The 21,744-nt window shown below is 48.6% G+C and overlaps 1 protein-coding gene and 1 pseudogene across 1 annotated transcript; both read left to right on the top strand.

Moving 5' to 3' along the window:
• Positions 1 to 224: 224 nt before the first annotated feature.
• LOC142698003 (U2 spliceosomal RNA) lies at positions 225 to 326 on the top strand (annotated as a pseudogene).
• A 6,952-nt stretch (positions 327 to 7,278) lies between these two features.
• Positions 7,279 to 15,254, top strand: LOC142697997 (uncharacterized). Its single transcript, XM_075847748.1, has 3 exons — positions 7,279 to 8,116; positions 12,319 to 12,521; positions 15,198 to 15,254. The coding sequence occupies exons 1-3, from the start codon at positions 7,438 to 7,440 to the stop codon at positions 15,252 to 15,254; spliced, it is 939 nt and encodes a 312-aa protein (XP_075703863.1). The 5' UTR covers positions 7,279 to 7,437.
• Positions 15,255 to 21,744: the final 6,490 nt, after the last annotated feature.

Genomic DNA, 21,744 nt, shown 5'->3' with positions numbered 1-21,744 from the left:
GAAGGAACAGGGACATGTCCCTGTTTCCTCATCTTACAGGCATTATATCCCTGTTCCCTCATATTACAGGGTATCATATTCCCAGTATGGGGGGGCACAAAGAGTGGCATTGGAGGTAGCAGCAGGATGAAAAGTTTGCGTGCAGACGAGTCGGGGCTGGAAAAATACATCTTGGCGGTCTGGCCCAGAGACGTAAAGGGCAAGTAAACAGCTAGTTGTCACCTGTCGCTTCTCGGCCTCTTGGCTAAGATCAAGTGTAGTATCTGTTCTTATCAGTCCTTGTAAGGATAGATAGCTCGGAGAACCACTGGGGGCTATTAACACTAGCTTAGCGATCCAAGAGCGTTCCAGACGAAGCCGGCGACGAACTGCGGAGAAGAACCAGCGAAGACGACGATGCAGAAGGGAGAAGCCGCCATCGGGGAAGAATCTCCGGGAGATCGCTGCCGGGAAGAAGAAGGAGAACTGCGACAGAGACCTTCGGAGAAGAGCCGCTGCTGAAGGGGATCTTCGAAGAAGCTCGGCCGCAGAAGAAGAAGCTCGACGAGGAACCGCTGCGGAAGAAATTTTGTGGAAGAACCTCGGCCAGCAAGGAGAAGATTTGCATAGCTCCGCCCCCTTCAGGAAAGAGCTATCGAAGATCCTCCCCAAGCGACAGGAACAGCTGGAAGAAGCCATGGCCTCAACCAGCAACCCTGCCACCCGGAAGGAGAAGGCTGATGGACCACGTAAGCAGACCCAGGCCAGGACATCTCCTCCTGAAGCCTCCTCAAGCCAACAGGCCACCAGGAAGCCGAACCAGGCTGCTCCAACCCTGGAGCCCTGGATGAAGCAGACGGTGGCCCTGAAGCTGAAGGAGGTGGACGGGAGAGTGCCGGACATGACGGAAGAAGTGTTGTGCCAGTAGATGCTCCTGGACCAGGGCTTCGCTAAGCCGGAGACCATCAGCATCCAGGCCTTCATGACCGGGATGTTCTTCGTGACCTTCGCATCGATCAACATCTGCAGAAGGTACTGGGAGATGGTGAAAGCGGCGAGGCCTGAATCCCCTTTCTCTCGCTTTGTGGGCAACTGCCCTGTCCAAAGAGAGGAAAGGCGGGTGACGGTCTCAATGCGGAACCCACACACCCCCGGCAAAGACATCACCACACTCCTGAAGCGGTTCTGCACAGTGGTGAGGGAACCCACCCACATCCTGAACGGACTCGGCTTCTGGACCGGCAAGTGGTCGGTAATCGTCCGACTCAACAAGGATTCAAGCACGGAAGACGGCCTCCAGCACCTGCCCCAATCATTCTCGCTGGGCAACTCCTACGGCCTCATCTACTACCCGGACATGCCGCAGATCTGCAGGAGATGCAGCAAGAAGGGTCATTCGATGAAGGACTGCAAGGAGGACGCCTGCAAGAAATGCCGGGTAACAGGACACGAGACCAAAGACTGCCCGAAACGGACAATGTGCAACCTCTGCGGACAAGCAGCCCACTCTTACAAGGACAGCCCGAAGAGGGATCGATCCTGGGCAACTGTAGCGGCGAAAGCTCCAGCGAGAGGGAACCCCGCCCCAGCCAGAGCTCCCTCGCCCGGCCCTCCCCACCCCCGTCCCAGTCCCCAACAGCTGTCACCCCCACTGAGGCTCTCACCTTCTCCTACCCACCCATCTCAGTGGTCCTGTCACCTGCACGTCTCCCAACCCAGCCTCCCTTCTCCCCAGCTCCAGCAGCACTAACATCTTCCCCTCCAGCTGCTGGAGTCCTCTCCCTGGAGGATTTCCCCCCTCTTGTCTCCTCAGGTGCCATCCAGAGGAAGAGAAAGGTGAGGGACAGCCCAGCTGCTGATTCCTCAAAGAGAAAAGTCGTGGAAATCTGCGAAGATTCCCTTGTACAGCAGGAGGAAATGGAGCAGATGGTGGAGGAACTTGTGTCTGAACCTGAGGTCATCGACTTCACAACAGACATCCAGGTGGCTTCAATCCTGGAACAATACTTTGCAGAGAGCCTGCTGGATCTTCCGGACCCACCAGGCTCCAGAGAGGAGGATCCGCCCGACCGGATTGGTAACTAAGGTGTATCGTTTGCACTAACCTTCTTTATTCTCCCCCATGGCTGCTAAACTTAACATCTTTAGCCTCAATGTGAGGAGTGTTAGAGATAGGACTAGATGTCAGATGGTGCTAACTTTTCTTTCCAAGCAGTCGAGTGATGTATTTATGCTGCAGGAATGTACTCTCCCCTCTTCCAGGTCATATCATCATCTGGCCAGGCAGTGGACCCATGGCCCGTCCTACTGGTCTGGTGGGGGCAACTGTAAGTCTGCAGGGGTTGCCATCCTGATTAGGGGAGGCCTATTTACTGTTGACTCTGTCCAGGAGCTCGTCTGCGGCCGCTTGTTGGTCGTAGATGGTTCCTGGGCAGGAGAGCCGATTAGGCTCATCAACGTGTACGCTCCCCCTATGAAGGCTGAGCGCCTGGAACTATTCCAGACCCTGCGGACCCAGCTCGCCACCACTAGGGCAGTGGTGATGGCCGGGGACTTCAACTGCCCCATCGAAGAGGACGGACGGAGTTCCGGCACTTCAATCAAGCTGGATGTCAGTTCTAAACTGCTTATCGAGATGGTGACCGAAGCATCCTTGCAGGACGTTGTGGGCTCCATGGGGAACGGCTCTGTGAACTATTCATGGAGCCGTCCCGGTGGCTCACTTCGTTCTCGGATTGACTTTGTGTTCACCTCCCGGGCAGTCAAGCAGCATGGGCACTCCATGGTCCCCTGCTTCTTCTCTGACCACAGGGCCATTTTCTTCCAGGGTGCCATCGGCCACGGTTTTCCTCCCGGCCCTGGCTCCTGGAAGCTGAATTGTGCCCTGCTGGAAAGAGAGGAGGTACTGGCGGAACTTAGAGACGCCTATATTGTTTGGAGGAATGATAAAGTTTTCTTTGACAAAACCTGTGACTGGTGGGAATATGTTAAAGTTGAATTTCGTTGTTTCTTTCAGGCAAAAAGTCGTCAACAGGCGTGTGAGAGGAAGAGAGACTTCAGAGAGATGCAGCTTCAGCTGCGATCCCTGCAAGACCTCCTTCAATGTGGCTGGGACGTCAGGAAGGAGCTGGAGGAAGCCAAAAAGGGCCTGAAAAGGCCCTTTGAGGAGGAATCCAAGCGAATTGTCTTTCGTTCCAAGGTGGAGAACCTGGAGAAGGGTGAGAAATGTAACTCGTTCTTTTTCAGGAAACTCCATGCCGGCCACACGCCCCTGAAGGAACTCCGAGATGAGACCGGAAACATGCATTCTGGGAAGAAGGAGGTGATGGGAGTCGTCACAGACTACTACCGAAGCCTCTACTCCCGGAAAACCACTGACCCCGAAGCCGCCGATAAATTCCTGTCAGGTATCACTAATCATCTTGATCCTGCAGGTACGGAGGCTATGGATGTACCCCTGACGGTGGAGGAACTGCTCTCTGCCGCTAAATCCTTCAGACCCGGCAGGACCCCGGGCAGTGATGGTCTCCCAGCAGAGCTCTATGTAGCGCTGGGGGACTTGATCTGTCCGGACCTGCTGGAGCTCTATGAGGAGATGGTGGTGGAGGGTAGAATGCCACCGTCCTTGAGAGAAGGCATGATCACGATCTTGTATAAGCGGAAGGGGGAGAGATGTGACCTGAAAAACTGGCGTCCCATCTCTCTCCTGAACGTGGACTACAAGATCCTCGCCACAGTATTGGCCAACAGACTGAAGGTTGTCATCGGACAGATCATCGGATCGGACCAAACCTGCGGCATTCCTGGCCGTAGGGTGGCCGACAGTCTTGCCCTGGTGAGGGACACGGTGTATTACATGCAAAGCCACCGTACACACGCGGCCCTGGTCAGTCTGGATCAGGAGAAGGCTTTTGACCGGGTCTCTCACGAATTCATGAGTAAGGCTCTGCGTAGGCTGCGGCTCGGCAGGTTGTTCTGTTTGTATGTTAACCTGATGTATTGCGACATTTACAGCTCGGTGCTGGTGAACGGCTGGAAGACTGACCCCTTTCCTGTATCGTCGGGGGTTAGACAAGGCTGTCCTCTTTCACCACTCCTTTTTGTTTGTGTTATAGAGCTCTTCGCAGAGGCTATCCGGCAGAATGGAGAGATCAGAGGGATCACCGCACCAGGTCCAGGACACTTCGAGGTCAAATGCTCGCTGTACATGGACGACGTGACCGTCTTCTGCTCTGACCAGAGTTCGGTGACTGCACTCGTCCAGACCTGCGAGGAGTTCGGACGCGCTTCAGGAGCAAAAGTCAACTGCGGGAAGTCGGAAGCCATGCTCTTCGGAAAATGGTACCTGCCTTCTCCTGCCTCCTTCCCGTTTACTATCAAGCCGGACTTCATCAAAATTCTGGGAGTCTGGTTCGGTAAGGAAGGTGCAGCCCTAAAGTCGTGGGAAGAACGCTTGGCCAAAGTCAACCAAAGGATCGGACTGTGGAGCCTCAGACAACTCACTATTGAGGGCAAAGCAATGGTCCTGCGTAACGAAGTCTTGCCTGTGCTACAATACACTGCACAGGCATGGCCCCCTCTTGCCACGGTCTCGAGGGCCATTACCAGGACTGTGTTTCGCTTCATCTGGGGCTCGAAAATGGACAGAGTAAGGGTATGTTCACACGAGGGCGTCCGTTACGGCTGAAATTACGGGGATGTTTCAGCCTGAAAACATCCCCGTAATTTCAGCCGTACCGGAATGTGCAGGCGCTTGAACGCCGCGTCCATTACGGACGTAATTAGCGCTGCTATTCATTGGAGTCAATGAATAACGGCTCCAATTACGGCCAAAGAAGTGACAGGTCACTTCTTTGACGCGGGCGTCTATTTACGCGCCGTCATTTGACAGCGGCGCATAAATATACGCCTCGTGTGAACAGACAAACGTCTGCCCATTGCTTTCAATGGGCAGATGTTTGTCAGCGCTATTGAGGCGCTATTTTCGGGCGTAATTCGGGGCAAAAACGCCCCATTTACGTCCGTAAATAGGCCGTGTGAACATACACTAAAGCGGACTGTTGTGTACAAGGAGCCCCGCAAAGGTGGGAAGGGTATACCCGACATTCCCACTCTGCTGCGGATCGCTTTTGTATGTGACTGTGTTCGTAGGACTCTGAGGACAGCAAACGGCTCTGCGGGCAAGGCCATGTCCCGCTACTTCCTCCTTCCCCTCTGGCGAGGTTTTGGCTGGGACAAGTGGGACAGCTCCTTCCCTTACAACTGGCACGCTCCCTGGTTCTACAGAGATGTTGTCCGGTTTGTGAGGGAGCATCAGCTGGAGGGTCTTAAGCCCGACTTGTGGAAACCTAAGACGATCCACAAGCAAATCAGAGCAAAGGACTCACTGGAGTCTGTTCCAGGGCTTCATGCCTACACGTTGGAGACTGTTCGGACTAACGTGTCATCTGGCAGGTTGACCAACGGGCACAAGGACATTTCATGGGTGGACATCCAGGGAGGACTGCCTCTTAGGTCATTCATGCATGCCCGCAACCTGTGCAAGACCCGGTACTGCCCCAGGTGCCCCTTCACGGAGGAAACATCTTTGCACACTTTCTGGCAGTGCCCCTTTGCACAGGGTCTGTTGAAAGCCTTGGAACATGAACTCAAGGACTCAGTCCCCAGGAACAGACTGTCGTACCGCTCGGTACTTTATGGACTATTTCCAGGGAATACCACGGATGGAGCAATCCAGGAAGCCTGGCGCCTTATGGACTGCTTTAAGGACGCTATATGGTTTGCCAGGAATCGTCTGATTTTGCGGAGAGAGAGTGTGTCCGTCCAGGACTGCCGCGGGCTGATCCACAGCCTGCTCAGAGACTATTCCACCTGGGACAGCCCGGACGTCGATGAGGAAGAGGACTGATACTCCCCTTCCCCCCACTCTCCCTTCTTGTGTGTTGTCTTTCAATAAAGCTTCGGGCCTGTGATTTCCCCCTTCTCCTACCCCCTCCTACCCACTCCCCTATCCCATCACTTGTCTGTAATGCTTGTTGTTTGGCTTTAGTGAATGGAAGAATGTTAGTGTAGCGTGTGGTGTAATGTATAGCATAGGCTAGCCTGTACTGTGTATTATACTGTCATGTTTGACGACTGTTATTATTTATTATTTGCTGCTTCATGGCTTGCGCTGCGTCGCAGTAATGTTTGTATGATGACGATTGATTGTCAATAAAGCTAGTTGTCACCTGTGAGTCACTGGATGTAACCAATCTCTTTACTCTATGTAGAACTGGTATCTGTTATTTAGTCACTACATTATTTATATCTACATTCATACATAGAGCTGAGCCGCTGTAACTAAGCCTGCCGTCTTATTAAACTATGTCATCTATATATGCTAGCTCCCATGTGTAGATTTTTTTTTTGTGGGGGGCAAAACCTTTTAATACTCTAGCAACGCCCCTTGATGCTAGTGCTGCATCGCTGGGTCACTTAAGATACCCAGCGATGCAGCTGAAAGTTACGTACGTGCCATGGTCGGCTGTATAAAGAGAAGTTGCACGCAGGGGGGGCCCAAGCTGACATTTTCCACCTGGGCCCATGAGCCTTTAGCTACGCCCCTCGTTCTTGTAATACAGGTGGAGCAGATTCTAGCGTACTGTATGTGCTGGGACTTGGGTTCTTGTAATACAGGTGGAGCAGATTCTAGTGTACTGTATGTGCCGGGACTTGGGTTCTTGTAATACAGGTGGAGCAGATTCTAGCGTACTGTATGTGCTGGGACTTTGGTTCTTGTAATACAGGTGGAGCAGATTCTAGCGTACTGTATGTGCCGGGACTTGGGTTCTTGTAATACAGGTGGAGCAGATTCTAGCGTACTGTATGTGCTGGGACTTGGTTTCTTGTAATACAGGTGGAGCAGATTCTAGCGTACTGTATGTGCTGGGACTTGGTTTCTTGTAATACAGGTGGAGCAGATTCTAGCGTACTGTATGTGCTGGGACTTGAGTTCTTGTAATACAGGTGGAGCAGATTCTAGCGTACTGTATGTCAGGGGCCCCCCAGGCTATTGCCTGGGGGACACATGGTCGCACGGCCCCCCATAAGTTGTTAATAAAATATGTTTTTTTGCTTGGTATGTTTTTCTCTCCCCCTTTCCCTCTTTTCTCCATTTGTTATTTTATATTAGAATGGTACTTACCATCGTGGTGTCCCCCGGGTAAGCTGTGCTGGTGGCACGAGCCGGTTTCCAGATGTTTCTGTCTCTGGGCAGTTTGGAGTTGGTCCCAGCTGATTGGACCTAGGTCAGCTGTGCAATTGCATGAGCAGGTTCTGGCAGATTCTATCTCCAGGCAGTTTTGTGGAAGGCCAGCTGATTGGTCATTGATAAAATCCTAAAGGCGGGAAAATTGGACATAAAAGGAGCAGTTCATCGTGGTCAAGCAGCCAGTTTTTGAAGATTGGACCGTCGACATGGATGTCCTGCTGATGGAGCTGATCAGAAGAGCGGAGTCGGAAGGAGGAGAAAACTGGCTGAGGCAATGCCTAGCAGCAGCGCCGTCGAGGGAAGTCGAGGGAAGAAGCGAACTTACTGGGCTGGAAAACGACATAGAGGAAGCGGTGTCTCCTGCTGGGTCGTCGCTCGAGGTGCCGTCATCAGCTGCAGCCAAGAGGATGAAGTCTGCAGCAGAGTCATCACTGAGGGTGGAGCGCAGTTCCGGACGTACGCTCCAGGTGCCGGAGCTTGAGAGGAGGCGGCCGACCGTGTCATCAAAGAAGGTGGCGCACAGTGCCGGAAGTGCGCAGCAAGTGCCGGCACAATTGGCTAACCCGCTGGCCAGAAGTTTAGTCAGAGAACGGGAGACAACAGGTTGGTCGGGTACCCCCTCCTGCTCCAAGGATGGTGTGGAGGACACAGCGGAAGCGCCGGCCTCACTGGTTTTAGAGGCGGCGCAGGACTTTTCTTCAGAGCTGCAACCGAGGAAGAGGAGCCGGAAGACTAGGGTGGCTTATTCCCCACCCCCGCCAGTATCAAGGAGAAGAAGAGGTCCCAGGAGTCAACTTTCCTGTCAGCAAGTTTCCCCAGGATCTACAGGCACGCAGCAGGAGGTAGCAGAAGCGGTGCACGACCCAGGACAGGTGGAACAGAGTGGTGAGATGCCAGCTACCCCTTATATGTCCCACCCCATCCCCCCTCCCCTCAATTCTAATGTAATGTTTGATATTTTAAAATTATTAGCTGATTTGGTCAGTAAGGCGGGATTCACACGACCGGGTCGTTCCCGAGCCCGAGTGCCGGCCGGTAAAATCGGCCATTCTGCCCGGCCGGTTTGCATAAAGTTATGCATCCGTGCCGGGCCGGGCAGATCCGGACAGTGACATCAGCGGCAGCTCCTGAACGGGAATCCCCATGTGTTCGGGGATTCCGCTTCAGGAGTTTCCCCTGATGTCACTGCCCAGATATGGACAGAGACATCAAGCGCTCTGTCCAGGAGCGGAATCCCCGAACACACGGGGATTCCGCTCCTTTAAGGAGCTTAAGTGCGGCTAGCACATAGCAGAGCGGGGAGATACCTCCCTGCTCTGCTATAGTGGCGTCGCTGCAGTAGTAGCAGCCGCAGCCGCAGCTGCTGCTACTAGCGGCGCCATCGAAGGTGTCGCCGAGCCAGGGTGCTTTTAACAAGCAGGGGAAGGGAGCCAGCGCAGCGCTCCCTCCACCTGCTGTACACCCCGGCCCTGCAACACCGTGTACAGCGATGCCATTCGTCAGAATGGCATCAACTCCTCCTCCTCACATGCACTCTGCGCTGTGAGGAGGAGGAGATAGAGCGCAAGCACCGGGAAACCCGGCCATCACTCGGAACACATTCCGGTGATGGCCGTGTAATACCCGGCCCCATAGACTTCTATGGGAGCCGGGCGGCCGGGTGTCCGGGCAAAGATAGAGCATGTCCTATTTTTTGACGGCCGGATTTTCCGGCCGTCAAAAAATCGGTCGTGTGAATAGCCCCATTAGGGGTCTATCATTCCTAATGCAGCCGGGTGCCGGCCGATTTATGAACGGCCGGCACCCGGCCGGGAAACCCTGCCGTGTGAATGAGGCCTAAGTCGGCTGTTCCTGCTAGTTCCCCCGCTAATGTATGGAAGCATAGTAGTCAGCATTTACAGAATGCTGGTTTTAGTAATATTCCTGTTTTAGAGAAAGGAATTGGTGTTTCGGAAACTTGTTGTAAGGAAGTGATGTCTTGCGATATTTCGCCATTAGGTTTTCATTTACAGCCAGCAATTAAGGAGCGTATTTGGAGGAACGAGTTTATAGATTTATTTTCTTTATTACCATCCGCGAAGGAGACTCTTGTCAAGCAGGATGGTAAGTCTGATAAAGATGAGGATAAAAAACGTTCTCCTCCTAAGTCTTTCTTTAACTGGTTGCCGACACAGGACGAGTATGCTCGTCCTGAGCGGCGAGCACTTCGCGCATTAGGACGAGCATACTCGTCCTGTGTGACAGCCGTCCCTGCCGTCTCTGTGTGTGCGATCGAGAGCGGGGCAACGGCTGTAATACACAGCCACGGCCCCGCTCTGACAGCGGAGAGGAGAGAAACATCTTCTCTCCGCTGTTAACCCTTTGAACGCCGCGATGACAGCTGATCGCGGCGTTCAAAGAGAGGGGACTGCACATTGATCGCGTCACAGAATATAACTGTGACGCGATCAAAGCCCACAACTCGTATGGCCAGACAGCCCAGGGTCCAGTGAAGGACCCCAGGGCTGTCTGAACATATTTCCTGTTGTTAGGGCATACTGAGGTATGTCCTAACAACTGCCTGTGTACGATCAGTAACAGGCTAATGTACTGGCATATAGATCTATGCCAGTACATCACAGTTACAAAATAAAAATCAAAATGATAAATCCCTTTATGGGATTAACAAAAAAAGTTAAATGAATGTAAAAAAAAAATAATGGTAAATAAATAAATAAAAAGTCAAAAAAATACAGAGAAACACACATTTTTTATAATAAATAAACTTTTTAAAATATAAGTCCCAAAACATGAAATAATATAGACATATTTGGTATCGCCACGACCGTAACAACGTGTACAACAAATGTATACCATTATTTATGATGATCGGTGTATGGTGTAAAAAAAAAAATATTAAAACTGCTGCGCAACTGCTTTTTTTCTTCATTTTAATCTAATTAAAAATTTATAGAAATTAAACGATAATGTATTTGTACCAAAAAATGGTACGTACATAAAGTACAACTCGTGCCGCAAAAAACAATGTCTCATACAACTATGTCGTACAAAAAATAAAAGCGTTATGAGCGTCGGGATGCAAAGAGGGAAATGTAAAAAAAATTGCTCTGTCCTCAAGGCTAAAATTGGCCGTGTCCTTAAGGGGTTAACTGGCTACAGGCGTTCTGTATCTATGCTTCAGTTTTAGGGGAAAAGTCTTTCATTAATTCTAGTAATTTATTTCAGCATGTAGACATTATTCTTGAGGCTTACCGCCAGTTTGGTGGTTTAGCATGGTACAATTATGATGAAATGTTTCGCCAGAAGATGGCAGTGTACCCTTCATTAAAATGGGGCACTAAGGATGTTGGTTTGTGGCTTAGTTTAATGCTTCCACAAAGGTCAGTGCCCAAGCAGCAGCCTAGTTCTCAGAATACGTTGAGGAAAGGAGTTTGCTTTGCTTATAATGAAGCTCAGTGTAAATGGTTAAACAATTGTCGGTATAAACATGAATGTTCCTTTTGTGGGGGTTCGCACCCAATGTGTCGCTGTTTTAAAAGAGCAAACCAGTCTCAACCCCCTAGTTCCAAAGAACAGTTATCCAAAAGCATGGACGCCAGTGAAATTAATAAGAATGGCGCCTTGGCTAGAAATGTTCCCAGACAGGGAGAAAGCTAATTTTATTTTTAACGGTTTTAAGTTTGGTTTTGATATCCCTTCTTTCAAAGGATCTGGTTGTTGCTGGGTGGATAATTTGAAATCCATCCAGCAGCATAAGGATATTGTGCATCAGAAAATCCTGAAAGAGCTTGAAACTGGCAGGATCGCTGGTCCTTTTATACATCCGCCGTTTACAAACTTTAGACTTTCACCTTTAGGAATTGTCTCTAAGAAGGAATTGAATTCATTCCGTTTAATACATCACCTTTCTTACCCGTTTAAGGCTTCATTAAACGATGATGCTGACAAGTCTAAAGCGACAGTACACTATGCTTCGTTTGATCAGGCTGTCTCTTTATTGAGACAGTTTGGTCAAAATGCTTTTTTAGCAAAAGCTGATATCAAATCAGCTTTCCGTTTACTACCAGTTAACCCTGCAGGTTTCAACTCTCTAGGTTTTCAATTTGAAGGTGATTATTTTTATGACAAATGTTTACCAATGGGTTTTTCTTTATCTTGTTTCTATTTTGAGGCATTTTCATCCTTTTTACATTGGGTAGTGCAGAAGCAAATTCCGGATGGGGGTGTTCTGCACTATCTTGATGATTTTTTGTTTATAGGTGATGCTAGTTCTGAGTTATGTTATTCCTTATTGTTAAAATTTGTCGAGTTTATGAAATTTTTGGTGTTCCGTTAGCTGAGGAGAAGACTGTGTTTCCATGTAGGTCATTAGAATTTTTAGGTATTAGAATAGATTCTGAGAGAATGGAATTTAGTTTACCAGAGGAAAAATTGTTAAAGTTAAGGGTTTCTTTAGTCAGTATGTTAGCTAGGAAGAAATGTTCATTACGTGATATGCAGTCACTGTTAGGGTTGTTGAGCTTTGCCTCTAGAGTTATTCCTATGGGAAGAGTTTTTTCAAAGCGACTGTATTTTTCAACAAGGGGTCTTAAGTCACCTAGGTCCCATATTAGGTTAACGGTTCAGCTAAAAGAAGATTTAGCTGTATGGCTAGAATTTTTATCTAAATTTAATGGACGCAGTTGCTGGCAGTTTAATTTTGAGGATTCTGACTCTTTGTCTTTATTTACGGATGCAGCCGGTAGTATGGGCTACGGGGCATTCTTTAATGGTCAATGGTCGGCTGAGTTATGGCCCAGTGCTTGGCGTGTAACAAAGTTACTTCAAATATTGTCTTATTGGAATTATTTCCGGTTTTGGTAGCCATAGTTGTATGGGGTCATTATTTTAAGAATAGGAGAATTTTGTTGTTTACGGATAACAAAGGTGTGGTCTTTGCAATTAACACATTATCTTCAAAATGTGAATTAGTAGTTAGGATATTAAGACATTTAACTTTATGTTGTCTGAAGTTGAACATCTGGTTGAAAGCTAGCTATATAGAAGGAAAAAAGAATGATATAGCAGATTCATTATCTCGTTGTCAGTGGCGGAGGTTCAGAACGATGGCACCAGAAGCGGAGCTTTGTGGAATTCCGTGTCCTCCTCATTTATGGAATCTGATTTGGGACTAATCTATGTTAATATTCAGAGATCCTTGGCTCCAAGAACATGGGCTGATTATTCAGCTGCTTGGAAGGAGTGGGTTAATTTCTGTGTTAATGAGAACTGTAATTTCTTTCATAATGAGGTAGGTCTAGTTTTAAAATTTGTATGTAGCCTGATTAGTAGGAGGCTGTCATTTGCCTCCATTTCTAAGTCTCTGGCAGGCATCTCTTTCTTTCTTAAATTAAACAGTTGTCCGGCTATTTCTTCGCTCTTCCCAGTTAAGCAGCTTTTGAAAGGTTACCATAGGTCAGCTCCGGTTGTGGAAAGACGAAGGCCTATTTCATTAGATTTGTTGTTAAAATTATTCAATGTGTTACATTTAGTTTGTTTTAGTAATTTTGAAGTGTGTTTGTTTAGAACAGCATTTGTGTTAATGTTCTTTGCAGCCTTGAGAATAAGCGAACTGGTGGCAGAGAGTAAAGTTTCAGTCCCGGGCCTTTCATTTCAGGATGTTAGTTGCAAAATTGACCATGTTTTGTTATTGTTAAAAAAATCTAAGACAGATCAATTAGGAAAAGGTCGTTTGGTTAGAATTAATCAGTTTTCGGGTTCTGTTCTTTGCCCAGTTTCTAATGTTAAACATTGGTTGTCAATCAGGCCGAGTCTTGGGGTTGCTTTCCTGATTCATCAGAATGGGGATCAGCTGTCCAGATTTCAGTTTAACTCTGTTTTAAAGAAATGTTTGAAGTCCCTGAAGTTGGAGCATTTAAAAATATCCTCCCATTCGTTTAGAATAGGTGCAGCTACGGAAGCTGCACAGTTAGGAATTGATGAAGGGATTATAAAAAGAATTGGAAGGTGGGAGTCTAATAGATTTAAACTTTATGTTCGACCAGACTTGTTAGTAGTGTAATTATATATCCACAGGTAAGCGTTTGGTTGTTTGGATCCTTGGCCACTCTTTTATATTTTGGGCGGCACAGAAGAGAGCCGCGAGAAGGTCCTATACAGAAAATTTGTCTATGGATCCGCTAGTTTTTTCGGTTTTTTGGCATGGGGTAAGGGGTTTGCAATGGAAGAACGTGTTTTCTTTAGTTAAATCACTGAGTTCTTATTGGCCGGATCCGAATTTAATTATCATCCATGCTGGAGGCAATGACCTAGGTAAAGAAAAGACTTTGGACTTACTTTGGGAAATGAGAAGGGATATAGCCTTGATAAAATGTATTTTCCCTGACGCTACTATTTCCTTTTCAGAGATTATTCCAAGACTGCTATGGTCCTCTGGAAATTATACGTTTTTGAATCGAATCCGTAAAAGGATTAATAGAGCCATGTCTAAATACATGTCGGTCCTCGGTGGTCTTTCTTATAGACACAGTGACCTTGAAGACCTCACAGACGGGCTGTTCAGAAATGATTGTATACATCTTTCTGATGTGGGTATCGACATTTTCAATTTGGGCCTGCAGAATTTAATTGAAGAATGGCTGCGGTGTTTTGGGGGGGCCATGTCTTGGTAATGTCATGGCTTGTGGGGTTTGTCACCCAGCTAATGCTGGGCGGACTTGGTTTTTATTGGTCAAAATATTTATATTTTATTATTTATTCGATTATTTATGGTTATTCTCTTCGAATTATTTTATCTTAGGTTACCCTTAATAAACACCGTGGCCATTTTTATCCAAAGAAACTGTTGTCATGTTTTATTTCATTTTGATTGAGTATTGTGGGGTTTGTGCTACCATGTCAGGGGCCCCCCAGGCTATTGCCTGGGGGACACATGGTCGCACGGCCCCCCATAAGTTGTTAATAAAATATGTTTTTTTGCTTGGTATGTTTTTCTCTCCCCCTTTCCCTCTTTTCTCCATTTGTTATTTTATATTAGAATGGTACTTACCATCGTGGTGTCCCCCGGGTAAGCTGTGCTGGTGGCACGAGCCGGTTTCCAGATGTTTCTGTCTCTGGGCAGTTTGGAGTTGGTCCCAGCTGATTGGACCTAGGTCAGCTGTGCAATTGCATGAGCAGGTTCTGGCAGATTCTATCTCCAGGCAGTTTTGTGGAAGGCCAGCTGATTGGTCATTGATAAAATCCTAAAGGCGGGAAAATTGGACATAAAAGGAGCAGTTCATCGTGGTCAAGCAGCCAGTTTTTGAAGATTGGACCGTCGCCCACCCTCCCGCCCTATTGTTCTTAAATTCCTTCACGTCACGTTGTTTGTTAGAGGGGTTTTTATTGGTCAAAATATTTATATTTTATTATTTATTCGATTATTTATGGTTATTCTCTTCGAATTATTTTATCTTAGGTTACCCTTAATAAACACCGTGGCCATTTTTATCCAAAGAAACTGTTGTCATGTTTTATTTCATTTTGATTGAGTATTGTGGGGTTTGTGCTACCATGTGCTGGGACTTGGGTTCCTGTAATACAGGTGGAGCGTACTCTAATGTCTTGTCTGTTACAGTACACTACAATCTGTTCCATCTGTATTACATCAATACGTATGTGCTGGGTTTTATGAATACAGGTGAAGTAGACTCTGGTGTCTATTCTGTGCCGGGTTATTGTATTACAGGTGGAGCAGACTATAGCTTCTTGTCTGTGACGGGTTATTGTATTACATGTGGAGCAGACTATAGCTTCTTGTCTGTGCCGGGTTATTGTAATACAGGTGGAGCAGACTATAGCTTCTTGTCTGTGCCGGGTTATTGTATTACAGGTGAAGTAGACTATAGTTGCTTGTCTTTTCCGGATTATTATAATACAGGTGGAGCAGACTATAGCTTCTTGTCTGTGCCGGGTTATTGTAATACAGGTGGAGCAGACTATAGTTTATGGTCTGTGCCGGTTTATTGTACTACTGGAGAAGTAACCTCTGGTGTCCTGTCTGTGCTGGGTTATTGTAATACAGGAGGAGCACTCTGTGGTGTCTCCTCTGTGCCGGGTTATTGTAATACAGGAGGAGCATTCTGTGGTGTCCTGTCTGTGCTGGGTTATTGTAATACAGGAGGAGCACTCTGGTGTCCTGTCTGTGCTGGGTTATTGTAATACAGGAGGAGCACTCTGGTGTCCTGTCTGTGCTGGGTTATTGTAATACAGGAGGAGCACTCTGTGGTGTCCTGTCTGTGCTGGGTTATTGTAATACAGGAGGAGCACTCTGTGGTGTCCTGTCTGTGCTGGGTTATTGTAATACAGGAGGAGCACTCTGTGGTGTCCTGTCTGTGCTGGGTTATTGTAATACAGGAGGAGCACTCTGTGGTGTCCTGTCTGTGCTGGGTTATTGTAATACAGGAGGAGCACTCTGGTGTCCTGTCTGTGCTGGGTTATTGTAATACAGGAGGAGCACTCTGGTGTCTTGTCTGTGCTGGGTTATTGTAATACAGGAGGAGCACTCTGTGGTGTCTCCTCTGTGCTGGGTTATTGTAATACAGGAGGAGCACTCTGGTGTCCTGTCTGTGCTGGGTTATTGTAATACAGGAGGAGCACTCTGTGGTGTCCTGTCTGTGCTTGGTTATTGTAATACAGGAGGAGCACTCTGGTGTCCTGTCTGTGCTGGGTTATTGTAATACAGGAGGAGAACTCTGTGGTGTCCTGTCTGTGCTGGGTTATTGTAATACAGGAGGAGCGCTCTGGTGTCCTGTCTGTGCTGGGTTATTGTAATACAGGAGGAGAACTCTGTGGTGTCCTGTCTGTGCTGGGTTATTGTAATACAGGAGGAGCACTCTGGTGTCCTGTCTGTGCTGGGTTATTGTAATACAGGAGGAGCACTCTGTTGTGTCCTGTCTGTGCTGGGTTATTGTAATACAGGAGGAGCACTCTGTGGTGTCCTGTCTGTGCTGGGTTATTGTAATACAGGAGGAGCACTCTGTGGTGTCTCCTCTGTGCCGGGTTATTGTAATACAGGAGGAGCACTCTGTGGTGTCCTGTCTGTGCTGGGTTATTGTAATACAGGAGGAGCACTCTGGTGTCCTGTCTGTGCTGGGTTATTGTAATACAGGAGGAGCACTCTGTTGTGTCCTGTCTGTGCTGGGTTATTGTAATACAGGAGGAGCACTCTGTGGTGTCCTGTCTGTGCTGGGTTATTGTAATACAGGAGGAGCACTCTGTGGTGTCTCCTCTGTGCCGGGTTATTGTAATACAGGAGGAGCACTCTGTGGTGTCCTGTCTGTGCTGGGTTATTGTAATACAGGAGGAGCACTCTGGTGTCCTGTCTGTGCTGGGTTATTGTAATACAGGAGGAGCACTCTGTGGTGTCCTGTCTGTGCCGGGTTATTGTAATACAGGAGGAGCACTCTGTGGTGTCCTGTCTGTGTTGGGTTATTGTAATACAGGAGGAGCACTCTGTGGTGTCCTGTCTGTGCCGGGTTATTGTAATACAGGAGGAGCACTCTGGTGTCCTGTCTGTGCTGGGTTATTGTAATACAGGAGGAGCACTCTGGTGTCCTGTCTGTGCTGGGTTATTGTAATACAGGAGGAGCACTCTGTGGTGTCCTGTCTGTGCTGGGTTATTGTAATACAGGAGGAGCACTCTGGTGTCCTGTCTGTGCTGGGTTATTGTAATACAGGAGGAGCACTCTGGTGTCCTGTCTGTGCTGGGTTATTGTAATACAGGAGGAGCACTCTGTGGTGTCCTGTCTGTGCCGGGTTATTGTAATACAGGAGGAGCACTCTGTGGTGTCCTGTCTGTGTTGGGTTATTGTAATACAGGAGGAGCACTCTGTGGTGTCCTGTCTGTGCCGGGTTATTGTAATACAGGAGGAGCACTCTGTGGTGTCCTGTCTGTGCTGGGTTATTGTAATACAGGAGGAGCACTCTGTGGTGTCCTGTCTGTGCTGGGTTATTGTAATGCAGGAGGACCCCTCTTTGGTGTCCTGTCTGTGCTGGGTTATTGTAATACAGGAGGAGCACTCTGGTGTCCTGTCTGTGCTGGGTAATTGTAATACAGGAGGAGCACTCTGTGGTGTCCTGTCTGTGCTGGGTTATTGTAATACAGGAGGAGCACTCTGTGGTGTCCTGTCTGTGCTGGGTTATTGTAATACAGGAGGAGCACTCTGTGGTGTCCTGTCTGTGCTGGGTTATTGTAATACAGGAGGAGCACTCTGTGGTGTCCTGTCTGTGCTGGGTTATTGTAATACAGGAGGAGCACTCTGGTGTCCTGTCTGTGCTGGGTTATTGTAATACAGGAGGAGCACTCTGGTGTCTTGTCTGTGCTGGGTTATTGTAATACAGGAGGAGCACTCTGTGGTGTCTCCTCTGTGCTGGGTTATTGTAATACAGGAGGAGCACTCTGGTGTCCTGTCTGTGCTGGGTTATTGTAATACAGGAGGAGCACTCTGTGGTGTCCTGTCTGTGCTGGGTTATTGTAATACAGGAGGAGCACTCTGGTGTCCTGTTTGTGCTGGGTTATTGTAATACAGGAGGAGCACTCTGTGGTGTCCTGTCTGTGCTGGGTTATTGTAATACAGGAGGAGCACTCTGGTGTCCTGTCTGTGCTGGGTTATTGTAATACAGGAGGAGCACTCTGTGGTGTCCTGTCTGTGCTGGGTTATTGTAATACAGGAGGAGCACTCTGGTGTCCTGTCTGTGCTGGGTTATTGTAATACAGGAGGAGCACTCTGTTGTGTCCTGTCTGTGCTGGGTTATTGTAATACAGGAGGAGCACTCTGTGGTGTCCTGTCTGTGCTGGGTTATTGTAATACAGGAGGAGCACTCTGTGGTGTCTCCTCTGTGCCGGGTTATTGTAATACAGGAGGAGCACTCTGTGGTGTCCTGTCTGTGCTGGGTTATTGTAATACAGGAGGAGCACTCTGGTGTCCTGTCTGTGCTGGGTTATTGTAATACAGGAGGAGCACTCTGTTGTGTCCTGTCTGTGCTGGGTTATTGTAATACAGGAGGAGCACTCTGTGGTGTCCTGTCTGTGCTGGGTTATTGTAATACAGGAGGAGCACTCTGTGGTGTCTCCTCTGTGCCGGGTTATTGTAATACAGGAGGAGCACTCTGTGGTGTCCTGTCTGTGCTGGGTTATTGTAATACAGGAGGAGCACTCTGGTGTCCTGTCTGTGCTGGGTTATTGTAATACAGGAGGAGCACTCTGTGGTGTCCTGTCTGTGCCGGGTTATTGTAATACAGGAGGAGCACTCTGTGGTGTCCTGTCTGTGTTGGGTTATTGTAATACAGGAGGAGCACTCTGTGGTGTCCTGTCTGTGCCGGGTTATTGTAATACAGGAGGAGCACTCTGGTGTCCTGTCTGTGCTGGGTTATTGTAATACAGGAGGAGCACTCTGGTGTCCTGTCTGTGCTGGGTTATTGTAATACAGGAGGAGCACTCTGTGGTGTCCTGTCTGTGCTGGGTTATTGTAATACAGGAGGAGCACTCTGGTGTCCTGTCTGTGCTGGGTTATTGTAATACAGGAGGAGCACTCTGGTGTCCTGTCTGTGCTGGGTTATTGTAATACAGGAGGAGCACTCTGTGGTGTCCTGTCTGTGCCGGGTTATTGTAATACAGGAGGAGCACTCTGTGGTGTCCTGTCTGTGTTGGGTTATTGTAATACAGGAGGAGCACTCTGTGGTGTCCTGTCTGTGCCGGGTTATTGTAATACAGGAGGAGCACTCTGTGGTGTCCTGTCTGTGCTGGGTTATTGTAATACAGGAGGAGCACTCTGTGGTGTCCTGTCTGTGCTGGGTTATTGTAATGCAGGAGGACCCCTCTTTGGTGTCCTGTCTGTGCTGGGTTATTGTAATACAGGAGGAGCACTCTGGTGTCCTGTCTGTGCTGGGTAATTGTAATACAGGAGGAGCACTCTGTGGTGTCCTGTCTGTGCTGGGTTATTGTAATACAGGAGGAGCACTCTGTGGTGTCCTGTCTGTGCTGGGTTATTGTAATACAGGAGGAGCACTCTGTGGTGTCCTGTCTGTGCTGGGTTATTGTAATACAGGAGGAGCACTCTGTGGTGTCCTGTCTGTGCTGGGTTATTGTAATACAGGAGGAGCACTCTGGTGTCCTGTCTGTGCTGGGTTATTGTAATACAGGAGGAGCACTCTGGTGTCTTGTCTGTGCTGGGTTATTGTAATACAGGAGGAGCACTCTGTGGTGTCTCCTCTGTGCTGGGTTATTGTAATACAGGAGGAGCACTCTGGTGTCCTGTCTGTGCTGGGTTATTGTAATACAGGAGGAGCACTCTGTGGTGTCCTGTCTGTGCTGGGTTATTGTAATACAGGAGGAGCACTCTGGTGTCCTGTTTGTGCTGGGTTATTGTAATACAGGAGGAGCACTCTGTGGTGTCCTGTCTGTGCTGGGTTATTGTAATACAGGAGGAGCACTCTGGTGTCCTGTCTGTGCTGGGTTATTGTAATACAGGAGGAGCACTCTGTGGTGTCCTGTCTGTGCTGGGTTATTGTAATACAGGAGGAGCACTCTGGTGTCCTGTCTGTGCTGGGTTATTGTAATACAGGAGGAGCACTCTGTTGTGTCCTGTCTGTGCTGGGTTATTGTAATACAGGAGGAGCACTCTGTGGTGTCCTGTCTGTGCTGGGTTATTGTAATACAGGAGGAGCACTCTGTGGTGTCTCCTCTGTGCCGGGTTATTGTAATACAGGAGGAGCACTCTGTGGTGTCCTGTCTGTGCTGGGTTATTGTAATACAGGAGGAGCACTCTGGTGTCCTGTCTGTGCTGGGTTATTGTAATACAGGAGGAGCACTCTGTTGTGTCCTGTCTGTGCTGGGTTATTGTAATACAGGAGGAGCACTCTGTGGTGTCCTGTCTGTGCTGGGTTATTGTAATACAGGAGGAGCACTCTGTGGTGTCTCCTCTGTGCCGGGTTATTGTAATACAGGAGGAGCACTCTGTGGTGTCCTGTCTGTGCTGGGTTATTGTAATACAGGAGGAGCACTCTGGTGTCCTGTCTGTGCTGGGTTATTGTAATACAGGAGGAGCACTCTGTGGTGTCCTGTCTGTGCCGGGTTATTGTAATACAGGAGGAGCACTCTGTGGTGTCCTGTCTGTGTTGGGTTATTGTAATACAGGAGGAGCACTCTGTGGTGTCCTGTCTGTGCCGGGTTATTGTAATACAGGAGGAGCACTCTGGTGTCCTGTCTGTGCTGGGTTATTGTAATACAGGAGGAGCACTCTGGTGTCCTGTCTGTGCTGGGTTATTGTAATACAGGAGGAGCACTCTGTGGTGTCCTGTCTGTGCCGGGTTATTGTAATACAGGAGGAGCACTCTGTGGTGTCCTGTCTGTGTTGGGTTATTGTAATACAGGAGGAGCACTCTGTGGTGTCCTGTCTGTGCCGGGTTATTGTAATACAGGAGGAGCACTCTGGTGTCCTGTCTGTGCTGGGTTATTGTAATACAGGAGGAGCACTCTGGTGTCCTGTCTGTGCTGGGTTATTGTAATACAGGAGGAGCACTCTGTGGTGTCCTGTCTGTGCTGGGTTATTGTAATACAGGAGGAGAACTCTGTGGTGTCCTGTCTGTGCCGGGTTATTGTAATACAGGAGGAGCACTCTGGTGTCCTGTCTGTGCTGGGTTATTGTAATACAGGAGGAGCACTCTGGTGTCCTGTCTGTGCTGGGTTATTGTAATACAGGAGGAGCACTCTGTGGTGTCCTGTCTGTGCTGGGTTATTGTAATACAGGAGGAGCACTCTGTGGTGTCTCCTCTGTGCTGGGTTATTGTAATACAGGAGGAGCACTCTGGTGTCCTGTCTGTGCTGGGTTATTGTAATACAGGAGGAGCACTCTGTGGTGTCCTGTCTGTGCTGGGTTATTGTAATACAGGAGGAGCACTCTGGTGTCCTGTCTGTGCTGGGTTATTGTAATACAGGAGGAGCACTCTGTGGTGTCCTGTCTGTGCTGGGTTATTGTAATACAGGAGGAGCACTCTGGTGTCCTGTCTGTGCTGGGTTATTGTAATACAGGAGGAGCACTCTGTTGTGTCCTGTCTGTGCTGGGTTATTGTAATACAGGAGGAGCACTCTGTGGTGTCCTGTCTGTGCTGGGTTATTGTAATACAGGAGGAGCACTCTGTGGTGTCTCCTCTGTGCCGGGTTATTGTAATACAGGAGGAGCACTCTGTGGTGTCCTGTCTGTGCTGGGTTATTGTAATACAGGAGGAGCACTCTGGTGTCCTGTCTGTGCTGGGTTATTGTAATACAGGAGGAGCACTCTGTTGTGTCCTGTCTGTGCTGGGTTATTGTAATACCGGAGGAGCACTCTGTGGTGTCCTGTCTGTGCTGGGTTATTGTAATACAGGAGGAGCACTCTGTGGTGTCTCCTCTGTGCCGGGTTATTGTAATACAGGAGGAGCACTCTGTGGTGTCCTGTCTGTGCTGGGTTATTGTAATACAGGAGGAGCACTCTGGT

Source organism: Rhinoderma darwinii (genome assembly GCF_050947455.1).
Source record: "Rhinoderma darwinii isolate aRhiDar2 chromosome 11 unlocalized genomic scaffold, aRhiDar2.hap1 SUPER_11_unloc_13, whole genome shotgun sequence".
NCBI lineage: Eukaryota > Metazoa > Chordata > Amphibia > Anura > Rhinodermatidae > Rhinoderma > Rhinoderma darwinii.
This window is presented reverse-complemented; position numbering and strand designations above follow the sequence as displayed.

Excerpts from the sequence above, each read along its gene's own strand:
- LOC142697997 (XM_075847748.1), top strand. The coding sequence starts at position 7,438 with ATGGATGTCCTGCTGATGGAGCTGATCAGAAGAGCGGAGTCGGAAGGA. Across the intron at positions 8,117-12,318 it reads AGGACAGGTGGAACAGAGTG|TGGCGGAGGTTCAGAACGAT; the intron begins GTGAGATGCCAG and ends TCTCGTTGTCAG. Across the intron at positions 12,522-15,197 it reads GTAATTTCTTTCATAATGAG|GTGGAGCAGACTATAGTTTA; the intron begins GTAGGTCTAGTT and ends ATTGTAATACAG.